The sequence below is a fragment of the Oncorhynchus kisutch genome, linkage group LG3, assembly GCF_002021735.2.
Source record: "Oncorhynchus kisutch isolate 150728-3 linkage group LG3, Okis_V2, whole genome shotgun sequence".
In the NCBI taxonomy this organism is placed as follows: Eukaryota; Metazoa; Chordata; class Actinopteri; order Salmoniformes; family Salmonidae; genus Oncorhynchus; species Oncorhynchus kisutch.
The window spans coordinates 19499678-19513194 of NC_034176.2; the positions used below are offsets into that span (position 1 = coordinate 19499678).

The 13517-nt window shown below is 43.6% G+C and overlaps 1 protein-coding gene across 2 annotated transcripts; it reads left to right on the forward strand.

Annotated features, from left to right (window-relative positions):
* Positions 1 to 3681: 3681 nt before the first annotated feature.
* Positions 3682 to 13034, forward strand: LOC109876851 (AN1-type zinc finger protein 5-like). Of its 2 annotated transcripts, XM_020469220.2 has the most exons (7): positions 3682 to 3790; positions 3890 to 3994; positions 8663 to 8827; positions 9064 to 9166; positions 9270 to 9346; positions 10889 to 11002; positions 11399 to 13031. In XM_020469220.2, the coding sequence occupies exons 2-7, from the start codon at positions 3985 to 3987 to the stop codon at positions 11545 to 11547; spliced, it is 618 nt and encodes a 205-aa protein (XP_020324809.1). In that variant the 5' UTR covers positions 3682 to 3790; positions 3890 to 3984; the 3' UTR covers positions 11548 to 13031. The 2 variants fall into 2 exon arrangements, with proteins under 2 accessions (XP_020324809.1, XP_020324803.1); XM_020469214.2 differs by having other exon boundaries at positions 3723 to 3994; positions 11399 to 13034.
* Positions 13035 to 13517: the final 483 nt, after the last annotated feature.

Genomic DNA, 13517 nt, shown 5'->3' on the forward strand with positions numbered 1-13517 from the left:
GCGGCAAACAAACTCTGCTGTTTGTTTCTAGATGAGAGAGAGAGGGAGAGGGAGTGGGAGAGAGAGGGAGGGAGAGAGAGAGAGAGAGGGAGAGAAAGAGGGAGAGGGAGGGAGAGAGAGAGAGTGGGAGAGGGAGAGGGAGAGAGAGAGAGTGGGAGAGGGAGAGGGAGGGAGAGGGAGAGGGAGAGGGAGAGAGAGAGAGAGGGAGAGAGAGAGAGAGAGAGAGAGAGAGAGAGAAAGAGGGAGAGGGAGGGAGAGGGAGGGAGAGGGAGAGGGAGATAGAGAGAGGGAGGGAGGGAGAGGGAGAGGGAGAGGGAGAGAGGGAGAGGGAGATCAAGTGGTGCCGAGTCAGCAATTCACATTCCATTCAGATATAATTGTATCCCCCTCTCCTCTCTTTACTCATCTCTCGTTCACAAGCACATGTACTCACTGGCTATCTCTCTCTCTCTCACTCTTACAAGCGCTCTCTTCTTTTCTTTTGTCATAAAAAGGAATGTCTAACCTTTTTGTTGTGCAAGAATAAAAAGACTTGAATGGAAAATGCACTGGAGAACACCTTAGTTATAAAAACCAAGCTCTCCCTCATAAGTCCAATGATCAAAATGAACAGACCCCCTCTGTAATCTGATTAAACATATTGAAACCTTTCTGCAACTCCTTTAGTGTGTCCCCACCACCTATAACCCCTCTCAGACTGAGGCTGCATAGATAGAGTGGGGTGTGGATGAACTGTTGTGGCAGCGGCATTTGTCCTGTGCAGTAAAGAGCTTATTGTGCACAACATAACATGGTTAAGCTGCCATTTCACCAAGCTCTTGATCAACAGTGTTATACACTGACGCTAGACAGGCAAGCTGTGTGTGTGTGTCTACCTCTATGTGTGTATCTCCCTCTGTGTGTGTGTGTCTACCTCTATGTGTGTATCTCCCTCTGTGTGTGTGTGTCTACCTCTATGTGTGTATCTCCCTCTGTGTGTGTGTGTCTACCTCTGTGTGTGTGTGTCTACCTCTGTGTGTGTATCTCCCTCTGTGTGTGTGTATCTCCCTCTGTGTGTGTGTGTCTACCTCTGTGTGTATCTCCCTCTGTATGTGTTTGTACCTCTGTGTGTATCTCCCTCTGTGTGTGTGTATCTCCCTCTGTGTGTGTGTCTGCCTCTATGTGTATCTCCCTCTGTGTATGTGTGTCTACCACTATGTGTGTATCTCCCCCTGTGTGTGTGTATCTCCCTCTGTGTGTGTGTGTGTGTATCTCCCTCTGTGTGTATCTTTCTCTATGTGTGTATCTCCCTCTGTGTGTGTGTGTGTGTGTGTGTGTGTGTGTGTGTGTGTGTGTGTGTGTGTGTGTGTGTGTGTGTGTGTGAATAGAATAAAACTTGAATGTGTATTTTGAACATCATGCACATTAAAAACAGTAGGCCTATCACACTGTATACATAAACACATAGAGGTCATGGACACAATGTTTCACCGCTGCCCTGTCTCTTTTTCTCCCTGTGTGTGTGTGTGTGTGTGTGTGTGTGTGTGTGTGTGTGTGTGTGTGTGTGTGTGTGTGTGTGTGTGTGTGTGTGTGTGTGTGTGTGTGTGTCTTTCTTTTAATCTATCTATGTATGTATACCTATCTTAGCCCATGGGCTGTACAGGCAGGCAGTTCCAGATACTGTAGAAACATACACGCAGACACACCTGTATGTTGTTGTTACTGCTACGTTGTCAACTCACAGATTCTCACATGCCCCTGTCAAAATTGGGGGGTGGGGGTGGGATAGAATGTTCTATACCTTACCCTTTAACCTCCACATACAAAACCCCTCATAAATCACTTTTAAGGCTAAAAATATGTTCCTGCTTTTGCAATCTCAGGACTGAGCAAACGCAGAACTCACACCACAGTGACCTGGTGTTACCTTAATTGGGGAGGACAGGCTCTTAGTAAAGGCTGGAACAGAATTAATGGAATGGTATCGAACACATCCAATAAGTGGTTTCCATGTGTTTGATACCATTCCCTTGACTCCATTCCAGCCAATATTATGAGCCGTCCTCCCCTCAGCAGCCTCCTGTGTCTCACATGTACTGTATGTCCCAGGCACACCCATAAACAGGGCGTGAGCACAAACATATATTGTTTTATTGTCAGGGAATGGGAGACTCATTGTACGCACACAACACCACAATTGTATGATAAAGGCACATTATCAGTCTCCGTATTGGACCCAGTGGCCCTTGAAAGGCAAACACTAGAGAGGCAAATGTCAAACGTTGGTCTTGTTTCACAAGCATTTTTTATTAAACTCTTGTTGCCCCACAATATTGTTCATCTGATGTTCCTCAGCGTCTTCGAATGACATGAGGCAAATTATTTGTAAATACACCCAACTATTTACTGTTTTCAGGGAGATTTAAAAATATATATATACTTTACAATATGGCTAGAATGGGGCTTATGAGGGGTTTGAGTCTGTTCCCCTATTTATGTATTTGGTTGGGAGTCTATTTGTGCTGTTTAATCTATCATCGCTTGTTTGTGTGTTACAGCTTGTGTGATGATAAATCCTGGTTGAACACACTCCCCTCACCACCAATCTAGGGTTCCAGCAAAGAGCACCTAACATAAACACATGATATCCCACCCCATCGTTTTTTTTCAACCTGGGACGTTCTGTATGCTGAGAGTAGGAGTGATGTTTTGGATGTCGGAAGGTGAGTAGCCACAGGGCAAACACACTGACCCTATGTTCAAATACACATCCACTGAAACCACAAACATGTTTTCACATAGGGAGCAGAGTGGTAGGCCATGTAGTGTGTCAATGTCTGGATAGCCCAGTGTCTAATGCTGTTTTTGGTTTCATTGTGTGTGCAGACTATAGGATCTCAACCTCCTTGGCAAGATGATCTCACTCCAGAATTACATTCACTGCACATACCTGACAAGTTTATCATGAAAGAGCATAGGAGTCCCTCCAGACAAACATATAGTGTGTGTCCCATGGGTATGTCACCCCTAGATTTGTTTTGCTGTTCTTCTTGATTCTTGACTGGGGTGGGGAGAGGAAACGAGCCCGTATTGCAACACCCACCCACCTAGTGACGTTACCCGGAGCACTGAGTAAATGCTTGGAACTGGCTTTACAGTGTATAGACTACTGCGAAGCAGTGTGAGGATGCCTGTAGTATCGCTTTATCAGAAGCACGTGCTCAATGACGTCCGAAGCGTCGTTTTTGTCGAACAACCACCTGAACTGTTTGATATTGGTTTCAGTTGAAGACAAAAAGCGAGCTCCGGTGTGTGGGACGTGATCTATAATAATTTATCTTCTCTAAATTATTTTGACCAGCATGTGCCACTAGCCTACACTATGTAGACCAAAAGACTCGAGTAAATAACCTATTTTCGACACAATTGGCTGGATTGTGAAGCATCAATGCTTCAAGAAGCTGTCTGTAGTGGACAAATAAATATGTGATATTCTCACATAATAAACACGCATATGTTATCACAAGCCTGTCAACATTATTTGAATTACTAATTTAGACACATTCATGAATAAAGTTCATGTTATGGCTCGATACCCACAGACTTTACGTGGGTGGATGACGAATGAATGCCCAACCCCTTGTACCGTACCGTGTGAGACACGCGGGCCAGGGGTTCTCGGGTAGCCAATCACAGTACGTTCTTTTCCCTGTGACATCATCTGCCACTCCTCTTACTATAGAATGAAACTACAGAGAAAGCAACTGGAGGGTGCAGAGATAGGGAGAAAGGAGGAGAAGGCACATCCTCGGTCAGAGAAAATAACGATAAATACATTTTGGGGACACGATTTGTTTAAAAAACGACTGCTTAACCAGACATATTGTGTGATTCCGATCAAATTGTGCAGGTGAGAATCGAGATTTGAAACGGTGGGTTGTCTTGGTTTATGGTTGAAGACAGAAAAAAGGGGACACCGAAAAATTGGATCAACATCAACGTAACATGGAATTTCGTAAGGATTTTTTATTTATATCAATTAACTTTATAAATGTGTGTATTGTAGAGGAGATAGCCTAGTTATCCTTTATGCCTGGTAAACAAGGTCTAGCGAGCGAAAGTTCCTCACTGACAATGTCACAAGCCTTCGAACGTGTTAGTCTAGCTGTGCCAGGGGAAAAACAAGACCGGAGGAGGGTCGCCGAACGTTATGCTATCGGTTTTCTATATATTTTTAAAAAATGATAAACTAGTGACATTTGTAGTTTGTCTAAAAATAATTTGAAAATAATACGTACGTTATCAGCCAGCTACCTAACTAGTTTCTATTACTAACCGAATTGTTCGAGTTTTGATCGAATGAGTTGACTGATTTGATTTTGAAAAGCGTAACATGTTAGATTTGAACGACAAAATGAATGTTCCATTAAACACGACATTGAGTAGACATTCTTTGTCTGGTTATCTTGCTAACATTGTATGCAAAGAGTCATTCTAGGTAACTAGTAACGTTATGGGAGCTATCAAACGACGTCCAAACAACAGGAAGAGATTAGTAGCAGACAAAGAAGGCACAAAAGAACAAGGGTCGAAACGTGGCTGATTGATGTCTAGCTAGCTACTTCACTAATCTAGTTACAATACATTGTGTGTGACAAGATGGCTTGCTAGCACTATTATTGCTTTTGGTCTCGGCGATGTTTCTTGTCTAGCTTGGTCTTGTTTGATAGCATTTTTATGGCTGTACTGTAGCGTGACTCGGTTATTTTGGGCCACATCCAATGTATTTCAGTGTTTTCTTTGTTAGCTGTTTGTTTCCTTAAGAGGTTGTTGATTAATGTCACTGACCATGATATGAGTCATTGGATAGCCTAGCCTGATTAAAAATCTAGATACTGCGTTTTGCCAGCTGGTGAACATCATGACAGTGTTCCATGACGGTTGACCTAACTAAACAAGGCACTACTCAGATTCGATTATCTGTAGTAGACCTTACTTGTTAGTTGTATTCGCGACATTTGAGGTAAAGCTAGGCAAATCTGTGCAGCCTTGGTTAGGTCTATCCTCGTGAATAAAAAAACTCATTGTGCCAAGCCATTTTCCCCAAGTGGTGTGATTAACTGTAGGACAGGCTACAGTCACGAAACAAATTAGCCTAGCTGGTGTTTGATTTAAATGATAAACTGGGTGGTTTGAGCCATGAATTCTGAGGAAACCCTTGTGTGGGGTTTGGAGACTACAGCATACATGTGTGGTTAAGTGCAAAGGCAGACAGGCAAATTGTTGATCGCAGGGTCGTAATAACACTGACATTTCAGAAGGTTTTGAGTAGGTGGCTGTGGCCAGAGCATTTGACATGTTTTGGTCATGACTACAATGGGATACGCTCCCCTAGGGACTGGAGGTGTCAAGTGCTACCACTTTCATTTTCGCTTTATTTTTGTGAGTGCTATCATATATCTTTATTGTACATTTTCCTGCAAAGCGTTGAAGCCTATTTCGTCTTGGGGAAGTTACCGGTTGTTCGTTACCTTGAGTGTCTTGCTGACCTGCTCAGCTCCTGCCAAGGAGAACCTGTCTCAATTTGTTCTTGTCACTGTTTGTTCTCCTGTCTTCTTGTGCACAATGAGGAATTTCATCAATTTGACATATAAACCAGATTGCATACCAGAGAGAATACTATAGACCACAAGAAAGCCAGTCAGTTGATTTATTGGCAATTTTCTTCCCAACACTTTTGATAAACAGGGCAAAATAGAAATGGTCCTATAACAGTTAGGATCAGCTTGATCTCCCCTTTAAATAAAGGACACACTGTGGCTGCCTTCCAAGCAATGGGAACCTCCCCAGAGAGGAGAGACAGGCTTGGCGATGAAAGGGGCAGCAACCTTAAAAAAGGGTCTAAACCATCTGACCCAGATGCTTTTTTGGGATCAAGTTTAAGGCACTCCTTTAGCACCTCGGACTCTGTGACCACCTTCAGGGAGAAAGTTTGTAGCGTGGCAGGGGGAAAAGAGGGAGGAGCATCGGGGCTAGTCGCATTAGAAGGGTGGGAGATGAGGAAATGTTGAATGGGCAATGAGGCATGGCTGAGTCAAATAGGAATCCTGATTTATGAATTGATGATTTAAAGAGCTCAGGCGTGTGCTCATTGTCAGTAACAACCACATCATCAACATTAAGAGACATGGGCAGCGGTGAGGAGGGTTTATTCTCCAGGTCTTTAACTGTTTTCCAGAACTTATTGGGGTAGACCCACATGGATAACTGCTCCTTAAAGTAACTGACTTTGACCTTCCGAATAGCCTGATTGCACTTATTTCTCATTGGCCCTAACGAGAGCACGTCAGCCAGAGTATGTGTGTGCTGAGCCTTTTATCCAAATGGAATTCTTGAAATGGAGTAACTCTGCCAGATCACGGTCGACCCAGGGGCTGACCCAGTTTTTAACTCTCCTTTTCTATATGGGGGCATGTTTACAAAACCACTGAAAATATGAAAAAAGGTCCAGGGATCAAGCTGATTCCATACCAATTTACAGAGGCCATGTCATGAAGGCTTGCTCAATAAAGATTTTTTGCGAAGTCTATGACAAATCGGAACAGGTTGTTTCATTGAGCAGCCATTACGAACACAAACTGTAAAACAATGATCATTACAGAAAACACCAGCTGGATACCTATCAGGATTGATTGTGAGGATAACATCAAGGAGAGTAGCCTTTTCTGGGTGTTTGGAGTCATACCTTGTGGGATTGGTAATAATCGGGAAAAATTTAGGGAGTCCCATTGCTTTAGGACGGTGGTTTAAGCATGTCCCAGTTTAGGTCACTTAGCAAGACAAATTCAGACTTAGTGTAAGAGGCCAGGAGAGCGCTTAGGGCAGGTACGGTACAGGCCTGTGCTGATGGACAATCAGTCAGCAAAGAGCTATTTGAAAGTTTAATGCTTAAAACCAGCTAATCAAATTGTAACAGACTTTGTGGAGACAACCTAGCACTGAATGTGATCCTTGGCAAATATTGCCAAAAAAGGTTATAACCAGAAAGCTCAACATCAGTGTTCAAAACACTTTTTTTTTACCTTTTATTTTACTAGGCAAGTCAGTTAAGAACAAATTCTTATTTTCAATGACGGCCTAGGAACAGTGGGTTAACTGCCCTGTTCAGGGGCAGAACGACAGATTTGTACCTTTGTCAGCTCGGGGATTTAAACTTGCAACCTTGCGGTTACTAGTCCAACGCTCTAACCACTAGGCTACCCTGCTTCTAGTGTTAACATGCAGAAAACCCTGTCTTTTACGAGAGCAGAAATCGGTGAGGCAGATCTCTAAGGCAGAATTGGGGCTAGCAACAGTAGATGGGCCAGGGTGTACATGTACATTTCCATATATCATCAGAAGTAATACAATCAGGGCACGACAGAGGACAGGGAGTGCTCTGCAGTGTTTATTTATGACATTTGAATGTGCATTAGATGGCAACAAGATCATATTGTACAGCAATTTTGTCAGGTAACATGAATACAAAGCTGGTGAGAGGTGGTTAGAATAGGATGGGAGGCCAAGAGTCTGTGTAACCAATAGAGTCAGAGTACCCAACTGTGGGACAGACTGTTTGTTCCCACACTCGGGGAAACAAGCAAGTTCTTGGTCAACAAAGCACGCAGGAGTCATGAGGCAAATCGCACCAAGTGCAAAAAAAACATAACAACTTGGGGCCATTGTAAGCTTGGGAGTGTGGATACCTGTAGCAGATGGGGAGGTGGGCCAGGGCAGATGGTGAACAGGTTGCCAGGTGGAATCCAAGCAGCAGGCAATGGGAGTAGGTGTCACACTCACTTGGGAGAAGTTTTTTTGGGGAAGAAGATTCCTTGTAGAAAATCCCAGCTAGCTAACGTAGCTAGCAAGTCTCTGTCCATTTTTATTTTCCACATGGAAAAGGAGATCATTAGCTAGCTATATTTCTTCAGTTTTGACAAATGGTCCTTTACGACATCCAGACAAAGTTGTCCTGTGGCTGTTGTATTTTGGAGATTGCGAGGAGGATATCTTCTGATGTGATCGTAGCAACAATATTGTTTCTTATTGAGGTCATTTCCAGTTGAAGTGTCCTGACTGCATATCAGTTCAAAATAGAGATGAATCCCGGGGTTACTGTATTGTAATGACCTCTGCACAGATGGAGGGGGCTTCAAAGGCCTCAGAAATTGAGCTGAATGAGCTGAGTTCAACTGTCATTCCCCATCAAAACCCAAAGTATAACCTGTTTTATTCCTATGTTTGTAAACAAGCACTGCATAGCTGCAACATGATTAAAGCTAATTTTGATATCATGGATGGTCAGACCTAGCATCCATAGCTCTGTCTTTGGATTTGAGTGATTACATTTCTCCAGCCCCACCCCTCCCCGCTTTTTACTGAAATGGTGGTGGGAACCTTTTGTTTCAACTGCTTATCGCCCCTTTGGTAGTAGAATCCTTGCTTTCAGGCGATGTCTTTTTGACCCTCCCGGTTTCTTTATTAGTCTTAATGTTCCTTTCTGGTATGTTATTTTCAAATATATGTGCCAACCACCACACTTACATTTAGTCACCTACAGTACCAGTCAAAAGTTTGGACACGCGCTGTCACGCATGCACACATAGACATGCTAACAAGATACCTTGCTCCCATTTGTCAACAGCGATGGCCCAAGAGACTAAGCCAAGCCTGACGCCTGTGCTTTGTACCACTGGCTGTGGTTTCTATGGCAACCCCAGGAACAACGGCATGTGCTCGGTCTGCTACAAGGAGCACCTGAACCGTCAGCAGAGTAGTACCCACGGCTTGAGCCAACTTAGCCAAATGGGTAAGTTCCCCATCCACCCTGTTTCTTACTGACCACACACACAAATCTACTCCAAGCAGTTCGTCGCCGTCCCCAGAACCAGACTCTCACCAAAGCTGCATTACATTGCATAGGGAAGTTATTGCTGTCTGCTAAAATTAGCATACACATTATGGGCCAGCTGCACTGTTGAGAGAACTGTTGAACCTAAAAGTATCTTCTCCTGAGGTTGATGTCTTACTTTTGCTGTCTCTCAGGAACAGTTGGTAGTCCTACCCCTGATGCCTCAGCCATCCAGCGACTAGAGGCCAGTCTAGCCAAAGTAGACCCTTCATCTGGCTCTGCTGCAGACATGGCTAGGTAAGGTGTGTGTGTGTCTGCATGCATGTGATACAATGGATATCTCATTACTTTTTGCTCATGTCTTTAACTTATTATTTTCTATCAATTGCCCCCTCTGCAGAACTATTCAAGGCTCTCTTCCAGTGACTCAACAAATGACAGAGATGAGCATCTCAAGAGAGCATAAAGCAGAGCCTGGTAAAACACACTTATAGAGCCTGATATAAAACACACTTCTAGAGGGAAACATTGCTCTGTTTGACCAACTTTAGCATTAGCGTATACACTGAGTGTACAAAACACCATCCTAAAATAGAGTATCCACCCCTTTGCCCTCAGAACAGCCTCAATTCGTCGGGGCATGGGCAATACAAGGTGTCGAAAGCAAGCCATTTTCACTCTAACGCTTCCCACAGTTGTCAAGTTGGCAACCACCTTTGGGCGGTGGATCATTCTTGACACACTACTGTTCAAAAGTTTGGGGTCAGTTAAATGTTCTTGTTTTTGTCCATTAAAATAACATCAAATTAATCAGAAATACAATTTAGACATTTGTTAATGTTGTAAATGACTATTGTAGCTGGAAATGGCAGATAAAAAAAAATGAATATCTACATAGGTGTACAGAGGCCCATTATCAGCAACCATCACTCCTGTGTTCCAATGGAATGTTGTTAGCTAATCCAAGTTTATTATTTTAAAAGGCTAATTGATCATTAGAAAACCCTTTTGCAATTATGTTAGCACAGCTGAAAACTGTTGTCCTGATTTTAAAGAAGCAATAAAACTGGCCTTTAGACTAGTTGAGTATCTGGAGCATCAGCATTTGTGGGTTCGATTACAGGCTCAAAATGGCTAGAAACAAAGCCTTCTGAAACTCGTCAGTTTCTTGTTCTGTGAAATTAAGGCTATTCCATGCGAGAAATTGCCAAGAAACTGAAGATCTCATACAACGCTGTGTACTACTCCCTTCACAGAACAGTGCAAACTGAATAGAAAGGGTGGGAGGCCCCGGTGCACAATTTAACAAGAGGACAGAAATATATATATATTTTTTTTAACAAGAGGACAAGTACATTAGTGTCTAGTTTGAGAAACAGACACCTCACAAGTCCTCAACTGTTAGCTTCATTAAATAGTACCCGTAAAACACCAGTCTCAACATCAACAATGATCGTACATCGTTGACGTACGCCTATGTAGATATTCCATTGAAAATCTACAGTTTCCAGCTACAATAGTTATTTACAACATTAGCAATGTCTACACTGTATTTCTGATCAATTTGATGTTATTTTAATGGACAAAGAATGTGCTTTTCTTTCAAAAACAAGGACATTTATAACTGACCCCAAACTGTTGACCGGTAGTGTCTATGGGGAACTGTTTAGAGTTAAACCTAGCAGCGTTGCAGTTCTTGACACAAACTGGTGTGCCTGGCACCTACTACCATACCCTGTTCAAAGGCTCTTAAACATTCTGTCTCGAGCCATAAACATATATTTTTTTAACCGGTTTCCCCTTCATCTATGAAGATTTAACAAGTGACATCAATAAGGGGTCATAGCTTTCACCCGGTCAGTCTTTCATGGACAGAGCAGGTGTTCCAAATGTTTTGTACACTCAGTGTATTTAGACCCTGACTTAGTCCTTGCACTAGAGTGCTAACACACAGGAACTCTTCATTTGAATCTCCAGACTGAAGTGTATATTTAAGTGCTTTTCTGTTTTCTCCTTCAGTTGTGACTGAGCCTACTGCTTCTAGCCCTGCCACTGGTGACGAGGCTAAGGGAGACACCCCCAATCCCAAGAAGAATAGGTGCTTCATGTGCCGCAAGAGGGTGGGCCTAACAGGTGAGCGTGCCATAGCAGAACGTGGTGCTTTTTTAAAGAAATGGGATGACAGGATTGAGCAATGTGTACGACGTAATGCCGTTTTTGCTGAAGAGATTGGCCATGTTCCAGGCCTCATACACTGCGGTCGCACATATGGACTATTGATGGGGTTCATGCAATGTAAAACACTACTTGTACATTTGTGATGGTCTCAGATCTTTGACTGTATATGTAGTGTCTGTGGCAGGAACCCCATCCATGTCACGTATTGATCTAATAATCTGCACAAGTCAAACTGCAATGTAGGCAGTTTAGAATAACTCTTATTCCTGTGTCTGGTCTTAGTTTTTTTTGTTGGTGTTTGGTTCCTACAGTGGTTTCCCTCTAATCTCTGACCTTTTAACTCTACCCCAGGGTTCGATTGTCGCTGTGGGAACCTGTTCTGTGGGGTCCATCGGTACTCCGACAAACACAACTGCCCTTACGACTACAAGGCGGAGGCAGCTGCCAAGATCCGCAAGGAGAACCCTGTAGTGGTCGCCGACAAGATTCAGAGAATATAGGGTTAAGAACCATCCACACAAAGACTGAAGTATGATTGGACCCTCGACATGAACATTGGCATGAGTGGCAAAGGGATATCGGACTCATTTTTAAAATCACAACCTTGAGAAAAGTGGAAGAGACCTTGCCTGAGGGGGAGATGCATGAGCGATCACTATTTGTCTTGTTTTTTTATTTTTATAATATATTGTTTGTTTTTCCTGTATCTTTGCCGATATTCAGTTTGTCTTTTTAAAAAGAAGCCCAGGGTACCTGTCGATGAGACTTAGTGAATGTTGGCGATGGATAGAAATGAAATGAATATAGCCCCTGAGCTGTTTGGCCACTTTGTTGCCAAATGGACATTTTGTCAGAAGTTGTATTCACGTGCAGTATCCCCACGTGTTCAGTTGTTACCATTTCTCCTCTCCGTTCATATCAGTTGGTTGGGTCAGTTGACTGAAAGGTATGACCTCTCGAACTGCAAAGCTGTTCCAAAATGCATGTGGTTATTGTTTCAGAAACTTCTGTGACTGCTTCCTTGCCACAGTGCTCTCACAGCTGCTACCACAGCGTGCATGCAATTGCAAACATATTCATGGGAAAACAGCTGTTCACTAATGTGTTGAACACAAAAGGCTACATGGAGGAGGGCTCTGTCTATACACGGTGTTGTACCCTTGCATGACAAAGACACGTAAGCTTCTCAAACAGCAGCAGGACATGTTTCTCCTTATCGCATTGTGCGTGTGTAGCCTGCTCTTATCACTCTGTTATTGCCAGGTGAGGGGGTTACCTTGATAGGCCATTTTTTAGGTAACCTGGTCATCGGGCACCGTATCCTTTTGACTTTCATTGTAAGAGGTGTGAGAACGGGGACAAAAACGCATAATTAACCAGCTGTCATGTGGAACTGAACTTTATCAGAGTCTCCCAACTGGCTCTCATGCAGACGGTTGCGGACCCTGGTGCACTACCAGTATTTTATCTGATATATGGGGGTATGAATGGGATAGCGCAACCCATGCAGTTATGTAAAATATCTGACTGAATTGCCATCACTCGACTAGTGCTAGGTCTTTATTTTTTATCCTCAGACATTTATATTTACTGACATTAGCACATTCAGTGTAGTTGCAGAGTTAGGCTATGTGAGCCAGCCATGCTTGTGTGTGTTAAGAGCGAGTGAACACATGGTTGTCAGTGTGTGTGTGTGTGCCCCCCCACCTTAGTCTGAAGCAATATGGGTTAAACAGCACAAGCTACAGGAGCATGCTAGAGCTACGGTTTGAAAAACAGATTCCAGAGTTAGACAACTTCTTTTCAGCTTTCTATCGACACAGACCCATAGTGGATCTTATTCTTGTTCTCCTGTAGGGATGTGAGGTCTACTTTTCCCCCCTTTTGATTGTTTATATGCAAATTTGTACAAAACGTATTACATATCTTGCTACCCAGCATTACAGCAGCATTGTATCATGTAAATAAAGACTGTACAGAGACAATACAAGGCCTGGTATTGGTGGTTTGGATTAGAGCTTCACTTGTTCAACGATGTCATTTGGATCAGGATCCCCCATCAGTGTATCTGTTTCCTATTGCTCCCGTGAGCTCAACTTTGCTATAGCATTACAAGTAGAGGTTGGTTAAGGAAACATGATTGCCTGGGTAGAGGTGAATGTGTGCCAGTCACTGTTTGGAGGCACACCTGTCACATGCTTGGGGCAGTGTGTTGGCAGATGGTGTCACGCTGGCAGCTGAGGCCGGGAGAGGGTGAGTAAGCCCCCCCCCCCCAGTACCTCACCGTCACCCCTCTGTCTGAGCAGGGAGGAGGACAGCTGATATGGGACAAGAGCGTCAGAACCAACGTTCTGTTCAACCTGACTCGGGAACAGCTGGGGAGGTTCCGTAGCCTCCCTCTGAGGGTTGGGACAGAGACCCATCTACCCCCTGGTGAACCCCTAATGTCTTGTCTGTCACTTGCCATGTG